Genomic DNA, 21,323 nt, shown 5'->3' with positions numbered 1-21,323 from the left:
AATTAATCAAGAATCTTTCAAGATATAGGAATTAAGACAGTGGTAAATGCTATTAAACTGAAATCAGGTTTTTAGGTTGGTCATGCTACCATCCTCGTCCAAGCCACTATTCACTCCTAACGGGTCACCTTCCTAACCACTCATGCCCCCATCTATCCAGTCACAAGAAATGAAATCATGGCATTCCACTCAACCCTTCCTTCGCTGCCTTTAGAACAAAATTCGAATTCTCGGCCACGCCCTCAAAGGCTCCACATCTGCTGGGCCCCTGCACCCTTCCAGCTGCTCTCATACTGGTCTCGTCCTTGCCTACTGACGGTCCAGCCATGCTCATCCTTCTGAAGCTGCGGCCCAGTCCTAGACATTTTGTGATATCTAGTAACTTAGTCTTCTTACAAGAACTTTACAAAGTTCTTCAGTCTTTAATCATTCTCATGCACAAGCTGTGTGCCTGAGAACAACTGCAACTTTGCCTAAGAAGCCCCTACAAAAATCCACTGAAATAAAGATGACTGTAAAACCTGAAAACCCATATTTCTCGAGTTAAAAGATTTTGTGTTAAAATGTACGTTATCTTTAAGCTTCTTTTAACTATTGTTTTTTTTCCAAGGAATAGTAATATTAGTTTGATGTTGACATCCTGCAAAGACTAATCCAAATTTAAAAATGGTTTCTATTTACAAAAAAAATTAAAACACAAATTTAAATAAAACACTGCCTTCTTAAAATAATAATTCATTAAAAAATTGAGTTCCTTTGGTAAAGTTTACCTTACAGCACCCTTCCAAACATATGGAAATTACCATGACCCTATAATATTGACAACTTGAAATAAAATACATACTTAAAAATCAGACCAAGTAAAAACCATAATTTGCTTCTATCTAAAGACATTCAAAGAGGCATCAACTCTCTGCTTCCTACTCTGATGATTTTCTAGACATATCTGCCTCAGTGAAGTTCTTTAAGTGAAGAATCTACATTTGAGTAGTATTCTTACACCTAAAGAATTTCACCTAATTTTTAGGCAAACTCATCTGGTGGTAAAAAACAACTTAACCTGATGCAAGACTATTTTTAGCCCACATAGACACTCATTTTGCTGCAGAAATGTTAATATGCTTGATAACACAGTACTGTTCCAGACTCTGTTGGAAGGTGTCACATAACAGAGTATATCGTTCTTATTCTTATTCACACCAAGCTTCTCCAAGTGGCTATTTTTATAAAATATGTGGAGTATAATTATTTATAACTCTTTCTACAAAGTGTTCAGACTTTTAAAGTAGCTCAAACAGAAAGCTTCATATTCCTTTTGCTTGACCTGTTACTCTACTAAATTCTTTCCTTTTACGAATTGAAAAGGATTTAGAAAATTAACTAGACACAGTATAAGAGATTATCTGGCTTGGAAATTCAGGTAACAGGGGTTCCAGTTATTTTCCTGTAAGTCAGGGACTGGCGAACTTTGGCCTGTGGGCCAAGTCCAACCCTCCACCTATGTCGCAGCTCTGCCTGTTTGCTTATGCACTGTCGGTGGCTGCTCTCCTGCCACAAAGGCAGAGTGGCAGAATTGCGACAGAAACCATGTGACCGTAAGGCAAGGCCTAAAATGTTTTCTATGCGGCCCTTTACAGAAAAAGTTTGCTGACTCCTGCTCTAAGTCTGTATCGGCCCAGGATGGACTAGTAGCTAGGACTATCTGAAAACTATGATTTTATAAATTAAGTTGGTTTGCCTGCATCTAGGGCTTATGGTATGCATATGTGACATTTCAAAGGCAGAGACAGAGATACCTATCACAGACTGACATTCCCTTTCTGTTTGAACGTGGTCTCAATGAGTCAAAATTTTAGATCCTTGGTTAGATCCAGAGGGACTGAGGAGTACAGTACTTGCTGATGATATAAATCTGGTCAGAGGATGGAGAAAGGAATTCATAAGGTAAAGTTATTAATCTTCCTATCTACTGTAAACATTAAATTCACTTAAAGGAATCTATATATTTACCTTAAGATGAATAATTCCAAAGAAGTCTGGAAATATGGACCTTAAAAATTATTCATTGGTACATTATTCTATAGTTCATGTGTGTTATTTCGTAAAAAGATTATCCTCTCTTGCCACATTTGACAAAAACTTTCCCAGATCGACTGTGGCTCAATAAACTTTTATTATTTTTTGTTATTTATTTTTATTCAAAAGAATTTGTTTCCCTATCACAAAAAAATTAGATAACCGCACCACCAACAGCAGCAAAGTCCATAGAGTTACATTGATGGTGGAGAGCCCACTGGGTGTTCCCAATGTCCCGAAGGTCACAGGAGGAAAAAAAGTAAAAGAAAAAATACTCAAAAGAATCCAAAACCCATGATGACTTTGGGGAGAGACATGACACGGCAGGTTCCATCTTCTCTCGGCGTCGGCTGCAGATGTCCGTCAGCAGGGTCAAGTACAATTTTACCTGCGCAAACCCTTCATACCAACTCCAGCACCTAATGGGGGCGGGGGGGAGGATCAGTTTAATAAAAGAGTTTTAAAATATAAATAAACCTTTATTATTATAGATGGAGAACTAAATCAAGAAAACATTTCCTAACTACTAAAATGTCAAAGAATTTGAGAGAATCAGATGTTAACCCCTTCTTACTTTTAAAGGCTGCGAAACTCCTGTTTATCAGTTATCTCTACTGTTAAGAGGAAAGTTCAGGGTAAACGTCATAAAACGAAGGGATGAATAAGCTGGCTGGTGCACTGCATGGATTTAACGGTTGTGGAATATACGCTGGCATCTTTCTACATTTTTAAGGAAATTTTAAGTATTGACATTCAGGATCTTGATCTACTTATTTCTTCCAGTGATAAATACTTTATCGTGATCAAGGACCTAAAATCTTGCCTTTTTCTATTGCTTCATTCACATTTTCTAGTTAATCATCTGGTATCAGGATTTTGTTAGTTATTAGAGTTACAGTAGTATCTTGCCATACGACCGAGTTGTGGTATCACTAAAACTAAAAATAAGAACAAGCACTGAGTAGTTATAAAGAGTAGAAGAAATGGCTAAGAAAAGACACAGAACATGCAGGAAACTACGAGCCACTGTCATAAAGCACTGGGGTGGAAGGACAGAGACTGCATGGCTCCCAGCTGGACACTGAAATCCTAGGCGGCAAAGAACTGAAGAAGCGACTGCGCCGTCTCTGCTGCTCTAGAGCCGGACCTAACCCCACGGTTTCCGTCTTTACGTTCAGCGAGTCTACGTAACATACAGGTCAATGCTGCTGAACAAAATCCTACATTTGTTACTGAGATCTTAAGTACATATGTAGCTTTGAGCTTCTGTAGATATGTTAGCAATCCCACCTGCCTCAAAGGCCAAACTTACAGAAGAATGAGGTGCAGGTTTTTCAATAAATGGCTTTCTGTAAGAATAAGATGAAGAAAGACTGAGAAACAATAGAGAGCCACTTAAAACATTTCGAGACCTCCTAGCACCTTGCTTGAGGCTTCCAGAACATAACATGCATCACTTAAAAAGCCTGGTTTTTATTTAAGTTGTCCATGGCTCTATTATGAGATTTCCAAGTAGAGGAATGAGCTGCATTAAAAAAAAGTATATATACCATGTAAATTAGTTAGGCCAGCTAACAGCGCAGTTATTCTCTTTGAGTTTGCTCACTTATCCTCTACAGGATAGTGTGTTAGGCTTGGATCTGCTCCCTTGGTTTCTGGGTCATTCTCCATTCAGGATGAGTGGAAGGAAGCCATGGCAAAATTAATGCTAAATGGCGGGGGAAATAAGACACATACTATTTTTTTAAAAAATTTCCTGATCTATCAGCAGAAATACGTGGTTATAACTGGTCTCCACAAAGTAAGTGCTGATCAAAGCTAGGTACTAAAATCCTCCTCGGAGATGGTGCTTTGTTTTAAAAGTTCACTAATTAGCTCAGGATTTATTAATTTATGTATCATGCCCATGTGCTAAATACTCAGTGGTATAATCAGATACAATTTTTCCTTTCTTGAGCTCCTAACTACAAAAAAAATATGCGGAAACTATGTATGAATTTGCGACAGAGACTGTGCGCCAAGAGACACTGAAGTGTTTGGATTACACTAATCGTATGATCACAGGATCAATAAATTTTCAACTGAACGCTAAAATACCTTTTCTTCCCTTCGCAACTCGGGAAAACCTACCTGTTAGGGAAGAGAAGGAAGAGAAACACGAGGAAGAGTAAAACAAGAGGAAGATATTATGAAATCTGGTGACTGTCTAGGCGCCTCCTGCTAGACCCTGGGCCTTGTCCACTGAACGCCCTGTGGGTGAGTCGCACTGGCACAGTGGCAGCTGCACAGCGCTGGGCCCACGGTGAGTGCGTGACAGTCCGCCTCTGTTTTTCATGCTGACCACCTATCAATCCGTGCAGCACTCACATAACCTTTAACAGATACTATCATCATCTCCATAGCTGCAAGCCACTCACTCTTTTCCCCTTCGATCAAAACCATTTCCAAGTAGACAGAGATCCATGATTTGGAGAGATCGCTAATGCTTAGTACAACTCTGTATTTCCGTGTTACAGTTAATAGTCTGTTACAGTCTAAAAACGGAACCGAGTTTAATGTTGAGATGTATAAAATAGCTTACCTTAATTGTACCCTGACTGTTAGCAGCAATCAGCACATTGGACTCCTGGAAAAGAACAAGAACTTTTAAAGCATAGAGACGGATTTTCTAGAAGGCAGTCCAAGAGAACAGCTTCCTCTCCACCCTTCTTTTCTTCACTTCACCCTAAGACAGCAACAGAAACTGAAGTGGAGAACCGACATTTACATGTTTTGAACTATAAATTTTAAAACACAAAATCCAATATTTTGAGCATTAAATCTGAATAAAAATAGTAAAGTTGCAGAGTAGAAAACTTTCGAATGTAAAAAAGAGAGAGAGAAATAGATAACTACCAGAAGGAAAGCCAAGAGGAACAAAGGCTGAAATAAAACACAAATGAAAATAACTTGAGAAAAACAAAGTGTACAACCCTTTCCATAGAAAACGCCCCCTTCGTTCAACTCTTCCTCATAAAACACCAGTAATTGATGTAAAAGCTGCCAACATCTCTGGCATAAATCTCTATGGACAGCTAACTAGTATTAGGAAAAAAACACGTGAATATTCATCTGGGGGGAAAAGGCTTTCTTTCTAATTATTCTATCACTCAGTATATGCATTTTTAATAATCTTGGTGATTACTTGAAATAGAGTGTATGTGGTAACGTAGTTTTATATTCTAAGCTTTAGGAAAAAAAAAAAAAACAACATTTCTTTGGAAAACAGAAAGGGTGGGGAAAAGGAACAGACATGCCTGAGTTTACCAGACGGAACCTCACGAAGTGAGAAGAACTGGCGTGTGCCTCCTGCTGGAAACGAAAGGTCTCACAGGGCTCTGGAGCCTGGGAGCCTGGGAACGAACAGAAGTCATTTCGCTTTGAGCTCAAACTACTATAGAAGCCACAGGCTGATGGAAAGACCAAGTCCAACAAGAGCCATGAGAAACACAAAGCGGTCAGACCTCGATGAAGGGTGGATAGCATCTGCTTTTGAATAACCTACAGGCTTCATGACAAAGCGATGAAAAGAAGAAAAAAAACAGACTCGAGCTGTATACTGGGAAAGTCACTTCATCTAATTTGAGTTAAACTTTAATTTATTTGCTATAAGGAACCTGTGCTCTACTAAATACTGAATTTCTATTTTTTAACTTTCCCTTTGATTCCTAGTGAAGTTACTTCTGAAAATGCTCACGTGTTTGCTACTGGTGTAAGAGGAAATAAATAATTTATCCCACTATCTCCCCAGTTTTTGGTATCAGAATATTCCTCGGATGTAGTTGGGAACAATGTTAATGGTCCCAGCTGGATCAAGAAGGAATAAACACATGTTTTATTCTGGGTGGGCATGGGAACTGCTGATCATGCGGTCTGAGACACACGACCCCAAAAGATGGCGCCTTGGCATACTGAATCTTTTAAACTGAAGAAGTCTGAGAAAACCACAGAAGCAGGAAGGTCACCCTAACCCTCCTCCCCCGCAAACAGGTCATAAAACTCATCTGAGAGGCACCCACACTATATGCAGGGGAAAAGAGCACCCTTATCTCCATAAACAAAGGGATGGCCAAGAAGCACCTAACAAACAGGTCTTGCTAAGTGTCCCCCAAATTACAACAATTACCTATCACATTTCTATCTGACCACCTACTCTTCCCGAAACCTAGCATAAAATACACAGGCCTGTTTCTGTGGGTCTTCGTTACCTTATGGAGGCTCCTGTGTCATGTAAAACTTGTATACTAAATATATCTGGATGCTTTTCTCTTATTAATCTGTCAGTTTATTTTTCTGACCTGGCTAGGGACCTTAATAGGGTTAAAAAAAAAAAAAAAAAAAAAAAAAACCCTTTTCTCTCCTACACTGTTATTTTCCTAGGTGAGGTTTTCCCTTAAATCAGCACATGTACTCTTGAAAACAGTAACATGGTAAGACAGTATTTATTCACTATTAGAGTGTTTCAATACCCACTCTGGGAAATTATGAACCACTTCTGAGGCTGGATGTGCATAGAATTAATGCTTCCACATTGGGAGTGGAGTGAGAGGAGGGGGCAGAAAGGTACATTTGGGCTTTATCTATTCTCTTAGTGATTTGAATTCGGAAAGCGGTTGGAGAAAGTTTTGGGTATCCTTAGGGAACATAAATAACTCTGAGTTGGTTAAGAGGCAGAATTTCTACGCCTGCCTCAGAACACAACAGAAACAGGCACTGTGTGGTGCCATGTGGATTTCCCTTTAGCAAGAACTTCCAACGTGCTGTGACGTCGCTACTGCCAGCAGACGACCCAGGTGTGATTCTTCTGTGAACACCTTCGCGAAATGAAGTAACGAGTCGTACTGATCGACCTCCTTTCCCTTGGAGGACAAACTCCAGTCCCTGGGAAAGCGGCGGCCACCATCACTGGATGCTGCGGGCACCACAACTGCCCCCTCTGCTACGGGAACGCACAACGTGTGTGTGATGAAAACATGGCCCAAAGCGCGCTCTCTTCCTGCCATTTTAGTTCTAGTCACCTTTTAACACAAAGGAGGAAGCCGCAGAAACCTGCGAGATGAGGTCTCGCCCCGGGGGTAGGGAGAATTCACTTCTGTCAGTTAGAGATGATGAATTATATGACTCGAGCTCCTAATTCTTAGTAGAAGAAAAGCTTGGAAAAGTATGGTATATTATCACACAGTATGAAGGATTAGGCTCAATGTAAATAAGAGAATATAGTTAGATCACCACATAAGAGGAGCTTGAAAGCTGTACGATGACTTCACCTAACTCAAGAAGGAAGAACAGTGTCTTTCTGTAACCTCAGGACTATTGGGGCATTAACAGATGATGCCATCTTAGATGCTATCAGAGGGTTATCTCTAAACACCTTGTTCTGTGGAGACATAAACATTTCATCTACAAACAAGAACACACAGGAAGTGATTGCCCAGCTGGATGCGTCTTTGGGACTAACACACGGGTGTGCGCACAGGTGTCCTAAGTGTGCCCTAAGAATTCTTGGAAAAACTCAAAACTCTTGAAACAACAATGAAAGAAAAGTGATAGGTTTTACATCTCGATCTGCCCCTCCCTGCAAAGACCATGAACTTTAAGGGATTTAGGATTAAACTGTCTTTCAGATAGCCACGTATCAAGATAAATAGAAGGTTATTACTGCAGGTTTTGAGGGATTCTTGTTTGCATTTTGAATGATCGATAATTCTTAGCTGCAGCTGTAGTCTGCCGGAGCCTCAATGGAAATAAGTTCCGGCTCACTGGTTGTTTTCACTTGCTCGTGAAGTAAAAACGCCAACAAGTCACTCTCATTATTTTCTCCCTCTTTCTTGGAAACTGGCAGTTTTGCTACAAAACTCTCCTCAAGGTTAAGCTAATTCTGCACCTAATATTTTCCTCGTAATATAAAGAGATTAGGAAAAATTAGCAAGTCTTTCATAAAAACAGAAGACACATACACAAACACCAACTTGTTTATAAAGCAAGTGATACTATACCAACTTAGAGTGAAGCCAACTAGCATCCACGGGAACAGTTTCTCTTTGCTGGCTTGCCTGTACAAGTTCCAGCAGAGCCTCTGATTGCTCCTTCATCTCTAGAACACCCACTGGCCTCTACCGATAACCGTAGACTAGTTCAGCCAGCATGGTCCCTCAGGAAAACATTTCTAGATTCATTCCCTTCCTTAAACAAACAAATCACTCAATAAACAAACAACACCTATTTTCAAACACCATAAGAATCCTCAAAAACCAGTTAAGATGGAGCAGAAGTAACCTCACTTAGTCATCTATTAATAATCTAGCACACTAAACCAGAAGAGCTATTAATCAGAACGGCAAGGACAGAAGCAAGCACTTGGCGTGCTGGTTTTAAGGTTGTGTGGAGAGGAACGATCAGACTTAGGCAGCTGTCTTAAGCCAGACAGAGACCTCCATGTTTATGTAGGATCACTGCAATTTGCAGACAAAGGCATTTTTCATTTGTCCACGTGGTTGGTTCCTGCAGGTTCCATTTTTGGAGTGCTTCATTACTAAGAAGACTTTTGTTATCCAGTCTTTTCTATGCAAACTTCCTGACTGCAACAAATTCTCATCTAAACATACTTTAATGCATTCAAATAAGCTATAGACAATAAACAGGATTTGGTTAACAGAAAAAGACCATTAAAAGGGCACTCGACATACAAATTCAAAGTGATCTTTACTCAGGAAGAAAGAGCTGCAAAGAACAGGGAAGGATTGTGATACACGAAAATATCACACAGGCCACCCTTCCTTCACTCCCACAGCTTTCCAACGTCTTCTCCCTTCTCCCCAAGTGGCCCCGATCAGCTTAATTTTCCTTGCCACACTGCACTCAACTACTACCTCCAGACATCTACGACTTCCCTCACATCGATTCCTCTAGACCTTTGGGTGCTCTCTTGAATAAAGCTTGAGAACCGCATGCATATCCGACAGGGAAAACTGACTCTGTATTGCCGGCTGTGGCTGCGCAGGGCCTCTGAGCATGCAACTGTGCGTTTCTAGGGCGTTTCTAAGGGCGCTATTCGCAACATTCCTTCAGAAGAGTCTGGCAAAGCTTTTTCCCGAGTTCTGTGCTATTTTAGGATACCATGTAACACATTAGAGACAGCAATGAATTTAAAACAGGGAGACCTGGACCCACATTTTAGTTCTGCCATAGTATTTCCTAATCCTCTGAGATTCAATTTCTTCAACTAGAAATAGATAATTTTAGAGTAATGCATAAAAATTTTATGAAAACTTAAAGATAAAACAGTAAAGTAGCTAACCGAAAAGGAACAGGCAGTTATTTTTATTAAAATACGTTAACCTAAATTTCTTTAGAATTAAAGGGCGGTTGTCCGAAGTATGACCGTACGCTACTGCATCATCCTAGTCACCACACATATGATCTTCTAAAACTGATTAAAAACATAAAGGAGACTCTCCAGGTTAAGAAGACTTAAATTTTATCCTAATTCTAACTCTTTCCTAGAAACTAAGTGGCTGCTGGGTGCTGAAACGTTTTGCTCTCAAAGCAGAAGCAAGGACCGTAACCGGGGCCGCACTAGTGACCTACGACAATGACAGAAGAACGTACGGGAATGGCAGCTGGCAGAGCGCGTTCTGCGGGTGCAGCAGTAGACTTCATTCTGTAACCAATAGTCATGTTTTTCCACACATATACTTCAGCATATGAAACCGATCTAAGTAGTATTTATTAAAACCTTTTAAGTCAAGGAAATTATATTCGATTTTCTTTCTTCCTTTCTACTACTAACGTGGAAATGTGTAGGAACTACCAAAAGATAAACATTTAGAAACCCAAACTAAATCCCTTTGCATCTCAAAATATTTGACACTTTTAAGCACAGTGGGGTAATAATGAAAATTACTTTAGGTTAATGGCATAATTCAGAATGCACTCTCAAATTAATGTATTTTTCCCCTTTAAAAAAGGTAAAACAAAAAAACAATCAAAAACCAAGTAGCTTAAAGATTTATGTCAATTCTAGGCTTCAAAATTTGTGTACTTCAGAAAGACGAATACTGTTTTTTAAAAAAAGTATTTAATGAGAAAAAATTATAAAAGAACCATTGTAATATAGGTCAAATTCCATTACAATACATGTAGAAACAACAATGAAATATTTAAAATGTCAACTAGCAGACCTATTAAATCATATTTTGTTGATTTCATTACAACAGTCACCACAAAATATCTAACGCGACAAATGTTTTCGCAGCGGTGAAAGAACATGAAAATTGAGGGATATTCACACCCAGTGTAATTCGCTCAAGGAAGAAATAAACCACAGGTCCGATTCCATTCTCCACCACCTTCTCGCCTCTCTTTGCTCCTCCCCACCCCACTCTAGCACGGACACTAACGAAGTGGGGCGGTTAGGAGGAGATGGGAGCCACAGTCTTCCTGGAAGTCAGGGTCCATGCTCAGAGTCTTCTTTCCTTCCACGCCCAAGACAGACAAGAGTTCATTCAGATTGGCCCTCTTCCAGTCAGGAAAATTTTCTAAAGTGTTATAAGCCATCCGGCTAGAGGAAAGAAGAAAGGAAAGGAAAGATAAAAGGAAAAAGAGAAACAGAAATGAAGGAGAGAAGAAAGAAAAAGAAGCTCCTATGTTGTCTCGGTGTTCAGTGAAGAATTTAGGATGAGAAACAGCTTTTAAGTGTGGGAAGTCAATATATATTAAAGACAATGTTTTGTTTTGTTTTTGGTAATTAAAGAAAAGAAAAAAGACTGCATTTTATTTCTTTGTTTGTGTTTCTTCCTGAAGGGGATAAGGGAGCAGCAAAATCGAACAGACATTAGGTATTCACGGTTACAGCTATTCCCTCTTCAGCAGATGCTGGAGAGCCATTTCTGCCTCTTGGTTACTATGTGGTAATGTGAATCATTTGTTCCCAAACTTGATTGTTCACACAGTTTTCCAAGGAGACCTAGGGAGCTTTGCAAAATACAAATCTCTACCCTCCTCCTCCCTTTCTCCTCCAATATATAGATTCATGGGTCTGAGCAGAACAGCTTCATTATTAACTTATTTGGAGGGAACAATCCCAAGGTGATTCTGATGATCACTCAGGTTTGAAAATCACTGGTGTAAGTAAATTTTATTACAGATGTCTTCTGCACTTCGATGGAAGGAGACTGGCCTTCGCATGTGCTTTAACTTCCCTCATATTAATAATCTGATGCTTTATACACAGCATCTACTAAGTTAGAGAGGGATGCCTCTCTATATCTCAGATAAAAACATACATAAATTGAAAAAACATGTATGCCATGTCTCTGAGAGAAAACAGAATTGTGAAATACTGCTAACACAATAGAGAAAGGGAAGAAGAAATAGGCTATACTTCTAACAAAAATATTAAGCCAATAATAAATACCAATTCTCCTATAGTTGCATGTACTTTAAATTTTTTGTCACTTCTGAAAAATAGGCAAAGGCCTGGAGGTTGTATCTCAACGGGAAATATGGTAATTATAAAAAAAATTATACTGGTACCCACGTATGTTCACTCAGGAAAACCTGTTTTCTTAAACTGATGTAGTGCTACTATTACCAATGAATTTTAATTGAGTCTATTAGATATTAGAAGTATTTCCCACCTTGACTCCAGCATGTCTTTGGTTTCAAAAACTACTGTTATTAATTATGCAACAAACATGATAAAGGCCATGCCTGAAGGACTGTATCATTCATTAATACTAGTTACACATTATGTGCAATTTGCTTGGTGCTAGAAGTAATTTAGCAAACACACAGTTCTTACTATATGCCCCAAACTCGTCTCAACCCCTTATGCACACTAACTTATTTTGACTTTACAGGTAGGGTACTATCATCCACACTTTACATGAGGAAACCGAAGCGCAGGGCAATTAAGGAACTGGAGCCAGGTAACAGAGTTAGCCAGTGATCGGACCTGAACCCAAGCAGCCTGGCTCCACAGTCTGTGCTCTTACTCAACACGCTACGATGCCTTTTTCCAGGAAGTCTGCAGGTTAGTAAAGGGTTATGTGGGATGAACATCAATAGCAGCACAAGATAGTATATTAATTCATTAAACAAATATTTTTAATGAGTAGAAATCATGAGATTTCGGTAAAGAAAAGATATGCTTAAGAACACAAAATTTTAGTAAACACTTTAGAATAAGTGTTTTATCATATAAAATTTTATTAGAAATAAAAACAGAAGGATAAGATGCTGTCGCTTAATACGCTTATAACTTTGTACAGTATGGGTGCTAACACAGTTGACAGAGCCCCAAGCCAAGTTTTGCTGGCCTTGGTTTCAAGGAGGGAAGTTAGGAAAACCATTATCTTGATGGTCTTCATTCACTCTAGAGTTACAGAAACTTTTAATGATTCCTCGTGTTTCAAGCCACAAGAGAAAATTTCTGCCCTTAATAACCAATGCTTTTCCTGAGGATAGAGTATACTTTTTTTCCTGCTCATTCTTGAAGAGCTAAGGAAGCTTTAAGGATCTTTACAAGTACTGGCTTTTACCATTTAGCTATCCATTTAGAATTGGTGATCTAAGACTAGGTAATTATGCATGAGGTGGTTCAGAGCTAGTAAAACAAAAAGGAGGGTACGTGCGGCCTCGGCGGGGGTCACCATGAACTCAGGATCTGCCTCCGACAAAAATATAGTGTCCCTTCACACAGACATGATTGCTTAATAAAGAAAACAGTCACCTACATTCTTGAATCAATTTATTATATTTCATTCCGATAGTTTCAGGTAAGAGTCATGCCACAGAGGACCAGCAGATACAGAACACATATCCTCTCCTTCACCTAACTCTGGTCTCTGAATAAAGCACTGATGATAAAAAATGCATGACAAAAATAAAGAATAGAGTATTGTTCCAAGTTTACCTCAGCTCTGTAGCATTATTTTCAAGGTTAATACAGGGTGTGGAAGATAATGGGATATAAATTACTGATATCAAACTGCCAAAAAAAAAAAGATTATAAAACAATATCTTGGTTGAATGATATTTCTCTCTCAAAAATTTCTTTTAAAAGACAATTCTCAGTATGTAAGTATACAATTTGCAAAAAAAAAAAAAAAAATCAGAACATTTTAAAAATAGCTTATGAAAATAATTGATTAAAGAATGATCACTTTTATTTTACTAACAAGATATTTTCGGACTGGAAAAGATATTGGTACTATTTCTATGTTTTATGAATACAATGAAACTGAAACCTCTGGCCTTTCTTGGTGCAAGAGCAAATGGAAATAAACTCCTGTGGAAGGCAATCTACCAATTTTAATCAAAAGCCTTAAAGCTACTAATTTTCTTTAAATAATAAATCTCTAAGGTTCTCTTCTAAAGAATTGGAAACTAATTAGATTTATTGCAAAAATATTCAGAAGTGTTATTCATAGTAGTAAAAAGTTACACAGTAGTAAAAAATAAACACAAATGTCATCAACAAAACAATGTGTACCAGTTATGGTAAATCCTTCGACTAGAATAATATGCAGCCATTGAAAACACTCTTTTCAAAATATACTTAGACCTGAGAAATGGTCATGATAAAGGTATTAAGGTAAAGAATACATGACAATATATAAAATATTCTATTTCACTGAGAAAAAATAACTATGAATGAAAAATTGCATGAAGGCTAATCACATTAAAATGTTAATATTAGTTGCTTCTGGGAAAGGTGATAACATTTCTTCTTTGTATTTTTTGTTTTTCTAAATGCTCTAAAATATACATGTATTCATTCTAATTGTTTCTTTGGATAATGAGCTACTACAATGATCATTAAAAAAAAAAAAAAAAAGGACAAGAAATAAGATGATGACAATATTCTCTACCAAAGTGCTTGCAAAGAAGATTTTACTCTGACTCCATACTTTCTCAATATAAAGCTGCAAAAAACTTTCTTTGAATCAACTCTAAACCAGTTGAAGAATAATTTTTAGGTTAATGAATTATCCAGACCATGTCACTATTGCTTTTAGGTATACCTGCTCTTTCAATTTGAGGATTTGGGAAGAAAGGGAGGGAGGGAAGGGGAACAAAATTATGTTAGTCCATATTAATTCTTGCTAAAAATTGTGAGTAAAGAGAATATTTTATAAAGACCTAAACCAGAATTGACATGGATGATTATCTATGGACTTTATTAATCCAGATAATGGCTGTTTCCAATAAGTATTAGATAGCACAAGCTGACTACATCTGGACACAAGAGGCCAAATAAGTTACAGGGAACTTTTCAAGGAAGTGGAGTCAGTAAATGAATTGAAAATACAACCTACTAGCTAGCCCACCATTCTCTATATTCCAAAGTACAGAGCTGACCCCCGTATGTGAAAATAAAGCAAACCAAATTTATTTCTAAGACTGTATAAACATTCAAATGGAATGCGTTTAGATGTGCAGTCCTGTGGATATAAGACATCCAGGTCCACAGTTTTAGCATTTCTTCTTCAAATAAACGAACAGTAAATTTCTTCAAGTTAAACATCTGATCAAGTTCTCTTCATTTATATTTAAAAAAAAAAATGAGGAAATTAAATTCAAAAGGCTAAGGTAAAGATACATGGTACTCCAAGTAGTTATTCCTCACAAATTAATGTTTTTCAAAAATCGTAAAAGTTAACACCAAAATAGGTAGTGCAAATAATAAGATTTAGTCTTCAAAAGAAATCCTAAGAATTGTGTAGTAACAGAACATCTTTATGTCAGTAAATCTAAACTACTAAAGTTTTCTTTAATTAAAATGTCTTTAAATAAATTAAAATAAGCTAAAAACAAAATATAAGATGAAGAATCCTGCTGTCTTCATTAGTATAGAATAACCATTATCATTTCTAAATATTCTAGAGAGACTCTAAATTGCAATAAAGATTCTTCTTGAAAAAAAGTATTTTCACTAGAGTTCAAATGAAACATCTTAAAACTCTTTTGCAAATTAAATATGGTTAAAAAAAAAAAAGGCTGTGGCATTTTAGCGATAAAAATCTTAGAGCCACTTCCTTTGCAAGACCAAGCTAAGGAACAGAGAACAAAAGAATCTGTCAGCACACCGTAAAGTGACTGAGTGAAAGATCTTTTAGACACAGGGACAATACTAAGAAGGGGGGAAAAAAGAGACAAAGGACAAAGTATTGTCTTTCTGATGACAAGAAACATTAGAAATATTTTCCGTCTTTAAAAGGAAGTAACTGAAAGTAAAAATTGTGTAAATCTTAAAGCAAAAGTACACAAACCACAAGGCAAATATGAAGGTGGGAGAGGAGGAGGCTATTAACACTGAAGCACCATGAACTAAAAAATGAGGACAGATGTGACAAATGTCACAATGAAAATGGCCAACATCTTTAACAAGAGCATTGTATAAATAACATTCTTTCCAGTTTATATGCAGGAGGGAAGAAATAAAAAGAGTAGAAATTATATATGATCTTAGCTGATTGTTCAAAAACAGGACCTGAGATTATTGGTTCATTTTCAGTCAGAAATGGCAGAAAGAAATATACGCACCTAGGTTATAGGAAAAGGCAAGGCTAGACAAAAACATAATCGCAGAAAAATATCCTACATTTTTATCAGAATGAGATACTGTCCTATTTGTGTTTATGCCCCTTCCTCTAGGACTCTGTTAATTTCTCATTCCCTCTTTATGACTAAATAAATCACTGCCATAAATGGTAACATAAAGACATATACTATTTTTATATTATTATGACATTTTACATTTTCTATTCATACAGCAGACTGATAGATCACATATATCTGTCCAAAAAATTAAAAAAAAAAAAAGTTAGGCTATTTCATAAGTATCCTTAAGTTGATCTCTTTCTTGTGATCGAGGTTAGGTAGGACAGAAATAAAGCATAGAAAGACAATGAAATATCTAGCCTTTCTAGAGACAGCTACTGATTTCATATCTTAAAAAAGTCATCCAGGTGAGGTGAAACATGGTGTTATTATTCCCCCAAAAGTTCTCCAATTTCTCTCTCGCCTTTGTTAAAACCACTTCAATCAAGCTCTTGTCTTACCACTCATTTCACATTTTTGCTCATCTTATTTGCCTTATTAGCACTGAGTTGATCAATCTCTTTTCCTTGAAAAACTTCTGCTTTGTTCTCAGGCACCAGTTTTCCTACTACTGATAACCTTTACTCCTCAGTATTCTTGTTGATTCCTCCTCATTGACCTGAGCACTTATGTGCCCTCCAGTAAGGTACCACTTCTAACCTCTAATTACACTCCCCTGGAGAGATCCTATCCAGTTTCTTGGCTGCATCGTATGCCCACAGCTACTGTATTGATATGTCTGGCCCCACGATCTGCTGTGAACTCACACTTGGCAAGTCCACTTAGGTGGCAAGCAATATCTCAAACTTAACCAGTTCATAAGTCTGCTGTGAATTCTGAACTTGACATCTCCACTTACTGTTTTCAGTAACTCTCAGACCTAGCCAGTCTAAAAGTCGATTCCTGATCTTCTCCCCGAAGACAGTTCCTCTGGGAGCCTTCGTCTTAATTAATGGCAACTCCACTCTTAAGACTGCTTGGGGAAAACACCTTGGTGTCGACTTTTCTTTTTCACTCTCCACATGCAATCTATTGACAACTCCACTGGTCCCACTTCCAAAATATGCAGAGGTCCTGAGTGCTTTCCCTGGCATACCTCTGTTCTGTGTCGTAACTGGATCATGCCGCGGCCTTCCCGTTTCCACTGTTCACACCTTATAGTCTGTTCTCTACAAAACAACCAAACTTTTTTTTTTTTTTACTTTAAGCCAGATTATATCACTACTTTGCTCAAAATCTAACAATGGCTCCCAACTCACTCCCACTAAAAGCCAAAGTCCTTGCAATGGTGAGCAATGCTCTTCCTCAGGACCCTGGATCACCTACTTTCTACCTGGCTCACTGTGGTGCGGCAACTCTGTGTCCTTCAGCTCCTTGAACACAAATCACACTCTTACTGCAGGACCCCTGAGCGGTTTGATTCATCGGGAACACTCTTCTACGTCCAAGCATGGATTACATCTTCACTTGCGTCTAATCTTGGCTCTAATTCAGCTACTCAGGTTGGTATCTGTCACCACCCCTGAAAATGACCGCTCCCTACTGCTGCACGCCCTCTCTCCTGCTTCTTCCCCAAAGCGCTCGGCATCTTCTAATATAATAACACTAACTTTGTTTTCTGTCTCTTTCAGGAAGTACATGAAACTTAAGTCTCCTAAGAGGGCCAGAATATTTTTTACAGTTTTGTTCACAGTTTACCTCCAGTACCTAGAACTGTGACTGCACATAATAAATATTCGTGAATAAACAAAAGAGTCTCTCACACCTTCTGCCTCATCTAAAATAAGAAAATGAGATTATTTTTCACAGCTAATCAAAGTGATGGTTATATAAAAATGGGAAATAAAATAAATCTGGAATAGTAATGGAGTGACGGAACTTTTAATCTTTTCGCTGTGAAATATAGAGAGTTCCCAGGTGATGCTGACATTGCTGGTCTAGGTAGCACACTTTAAGAACTTTAACAACCTACTTTAGAAGTTATCCTTTAAACCACGACGTGCATCCTTTTCAGCCTAACATGAATTAGTCTTTTTTTTTACCTCCTTCCTTGACTAGACAAAGACTTGAAAACATTTTAATTACATTTATCCTTCTGACTTACGTCATTATGGTCAAGTACTTAATACTTTTTTTTATTAAATCCAACAAAGCATCACTGCTTTATATAGTTAATATGCATTTAAATTTACTGCATATCTACCATTTCTACTGCTGTGCATTCCTTTCTGAATTTCTGACCTTCATCGTCTGCATCTTTTCCTTCTGCCTTAAGAATATCCTTTATGGTTTTCTTTAGTGTAGGACTACTGGTGGCAAATTCATATCTATTTACCTAAAAATGTCTTTATTTTACTTTGCCTTTAGAGATATTCACTCCATACAGAACTTCAGATTGGCAGGTATTTTCCTTTAAACACTGATAATCTTGTTCCACTATCTTCTGGTTTCCATTGCTTCATTGAGAAGTTGACTGTCAGACTAATTGCTGATCCTTTGAAGAAAGTACCATTTCTCTGCCTTCTTTTAAGAATTCCCTTTTATATTTTATTTTTAGCAGTTTTACGACTGTCCCACCACCAAAAGGGGTTACTGGATCAGACACAATTAGCTTTAATCTAGCACTAAGTAGGTTAGTTTTATAGAGGGATACGGGATAGGAAATACAGCAAGCACAACATCTTCAAACCCATCAGGAAGCCAAGCAACTATTTACATGCACAGCTTCTTGGATATCTCCCCAGCCCGCAGAAAGAGTACACATAACTGTCAAGGACAATTAAGGTACACATGGTTCACCTCCATTCAGAAATGTGCCTTGGTTTCCTATCAGTCTTACACCGTTCGCTTTGCATATATGTGGTTCTCTCAGTATAGATGCACTACCACAAATGAGGTTTAATAAGAAATTTAAGATAACTAGCTCCTAGCAAATAACATTCCATTTTGTCTAAACTCTACCCTTTGAAGCTACCACAAGTAATCTCGGCCACTCTATCAAAATTGGCAAATACTCCCAGGCAAAAGGTATACTGAGGCAAACATTTCTAGGCTGGTAACTCTTTTCCATCTTGTTTACTTTCAATGCCTTCAAACAGGTTTTTGTTTTAAAGATACATATACTTGGGCCCAACTTTTCTAGTTCTACTTAGAGGAAGGGTTGGTCCAAATCATCTTGTCTACCATTACCAAAGCTGAGGGTTGAGTAACAACTTCAAACATGAAAGCAATGGGATATATCTAATTAAAGTTAAACTGTACCTGGAACTCAAGTTAAAGTACCCATCAAGTAAGAAATTTTGGTGCCAAAAATAAAACCAACCACATAAGCACCTAAAAAGGTGTGTGTGTGTGTTTTTTTTTTTTAAAAAGACTTTAAAGAGTGACTGCTTACAAAAATCAAAATAAAAAAGTATTTCTTCATATAATTTATTAGAAAGCATATATTTTAAAGTGTATGAATAAATGACAAGTTTGAGGAAACTTTTTGTACCTATAACTTTCTCATTAAAATACTAAATGTGTTTAAATATTCTTATATAAATGTATTTTGTAGAGAGCATTTCTGCCCTGAAATAGTATTTAATTAGTTGTATATACAGGCCACTCCCCTTTACCCACATCTTTTTCTTCTTAATACCAGGTTTAGCTAAATGTTTATTGACCATATACTGCATGTGATCATTAAGGAAAATGAGATTAAGTGTGTATTCTGGAGAAATTTCCAGTCTTACGGGAGAGACATAAAGAGACAATGTGAAAACGGCTGTAACGGAAGTACGCACAAAATACTACTGGTGCAGAGGAGAGACATCATATCAGCATGACACTGTTCCATCAGTGACATATCAATCACTATCTAAAATCTGTTTCCTTTGGTGATACAATGCTAAGCAAAAAAGAAAATGCACGTCACATATAAATTTATATTTTAAACTTTAAAAAACTCACCTGTGTATACATAAACATAAAGCATTATACAAAACGCCAAGTGAAAAAACTGGTATGAAAGCTTACCCCATCTGGCAGTGCCCTCCAGCACACAGCACTAACAAATTCATTTGTATCATCTTCTTTTCTATCTTTGTCCAGAACACTTTTGACCGTATCAAACTTAAAAGTTAGCAAAGTCTTAGAAAGTCCTTTATAGTACAGGTAAAGAGAGTTGTTCTCGCTTCCTGGGAAAAAAAAAAAAAAAACGCAAAAATAAATAATTTTTTAGAAATGGATTAACTCAGAATTAGGATAGCACATTCATAAGGTAAATATCACTCAGTGTTTAAGCTCAAAGACTAATAATCCTTTATGATTCCTTGGGAATCATGTCAGAAAAAGATAAATAGAAAAAAGTTATACTTTGCTAATCTAAAGAAATAATCATTGTTAAATGATATAATAATATTGGTAATTCTAAGGCAGAAATTACCATATAAAAATAATTTATAGCAAAGATCTAGAGAACCATAAATTTATTATATTATGAATCTTAAATTATATATGGAAAGATTTCAGCTATAGAGGAAAAAGTTACAGCACTTACGAAGGCAAATTTTAATAACCTATAAAACTTATTTCCCACATCCAATAAAGGCATTACTTTATTAGATGAGTGGCCTAGAGACTTGTATTTTTGAGCAGTCTACTAAAATTGGATAATTATGCAAGAAATTTGCTTTGGCAGGGTTTAGGTTCATATACATGCAAAGAGAGTCAACTTTACTGAATAAACACCAAGTCATTTGAAGGTACTGATGAAAGTTTATATATTCAGGCATTAGATATATTAGAGCATTTGAACAATGCTAAATTTGATTTTTCTACTTTACTTAAATTTTATAAATTATAAAAAATAAAAGCCCTACAATAGCAGATCAAGACTACCCACACAGACTACTTAATGAAGAGAACACTTACTTTATAGGGGAAAATTAATATCAAGCTCAAGACGATGTTTCTAAAATTAGGAGTTTAGCAGCAATTAATATTTTCTGCTTTTATGCAACATCTATAAAAATTATGTTGTAACAGAGAACAACTGAAACACGTACTTAGCACTCTTGTGCTAGTCCACGCAGTCAGGACTGTGCTCAGTGGAGACAGGGGGCTGATGCAGCACAATGCAAGGGAAGCGCAGCACGCTACCTGCTGAATGCACGGGGCATTTCCTGACTTGCTATGCGGTCTATTTCCACTGAATGCAATTTCAGTGACAGATTCCTACGAGAAAGTTCTAGGAAAAGATGGTTTCACTTACCACAAGCTATGTAATCTCCATTGGAAGCGAGGCCTACAAAGTTTTTTTCATTGATGTGCCCTTTGAAGGAACGTAGACAGTATGGTTTCCCTACATTCCACAGCTTTAGCTGGCTATCCGTTGAGCTAAGGTAAACACAAAACGTTAGAACACATTTAAGATTTCAAGGCATGAAATTCATCAATACCAATTAGAGGCAATCCAGTTTGGTGGTTATGAATGCAGGGTCTGGAGCCAGGCTGAATTAGAACGCTCGATATGCCATTAATTTGGTTTTGACCTTGGGAAAGTTATACAACCTCTCTGGCCTGTTTTCTTTTCCATCAGTTAAATGTAAGTATAATAATTC

The 21,323-nt window shown here is 37.3% G+C and overlaps 1 protein-coding gene and 1 non-coding gene across 4 annotated transcripts in view; both read right to left on the bottom strand.

Moving 5' to 3' along the window:
* Nucleotides 1–2,154: 2,154 nt before the first annotated feature.
* COP1 (COP1 E3 ubiquitin ligase) overlaps nucleotides 2,155–21,323 on the bottom strand; it is a 91,352-nt gene continuing 72,183 nt past the window's right edge. For all 3 annotated transcript variants that reach the window (XM_016154376.2, XM_016154378.2, XM_016154377.2), the window contains 4 exons: nucleotides 20,975–21,099; nucleotides 19,738–19,898; nucleotides 4,658–4,702; nucleotides 2,155–2,495 (listed from right to left, as the gene is read on the bottom strand). In XM_016154376.2, the coding sequence (XP_016009862.1) occupies nucleotides 2,478–2,495; nucleotides 4,658–4,702; nucleotides 19,738–19,898; nucleotides 20,975–21,099 (349 nt within the window). In that variant the 3' untranslated portion in view covers nucleotides 2,155–2,477. The remainder of the gene's footprint in view (nucleotides 2,496–4,657; nucleotides 4,703–19,737; nucleotides 19,899–20,974; nucleotides 21,100–21,323) is intronic.
* On the bottom strand, nucleotides 8,492–8,630 carry LOC118613238. The gene has a single exon (XR_004955366.1).

The sequence above is a fragment of the Rousettus aegyptiacus genome, unplaced genomic scaffold (genome assembly GCF_014176215.1).
Source record: "Rousettus aegyptiacus isolate mRouAeg1 unplaced genomic scaffold, mRouAeg1.p scaffold_m13_p_17, whole genome shotgun sequence".
NCBI lineage: Eukaryota > Metazoa > Chordata > Mammalia > Chiroptera > Pteropodidae > Rousettus > Rousettus aegyptiacus.
The sequence above is the reverse complement of the archived record's forward strand: the minus strand, read 5'-3'. Positions and strand labels throughout refer to the sequence as shown.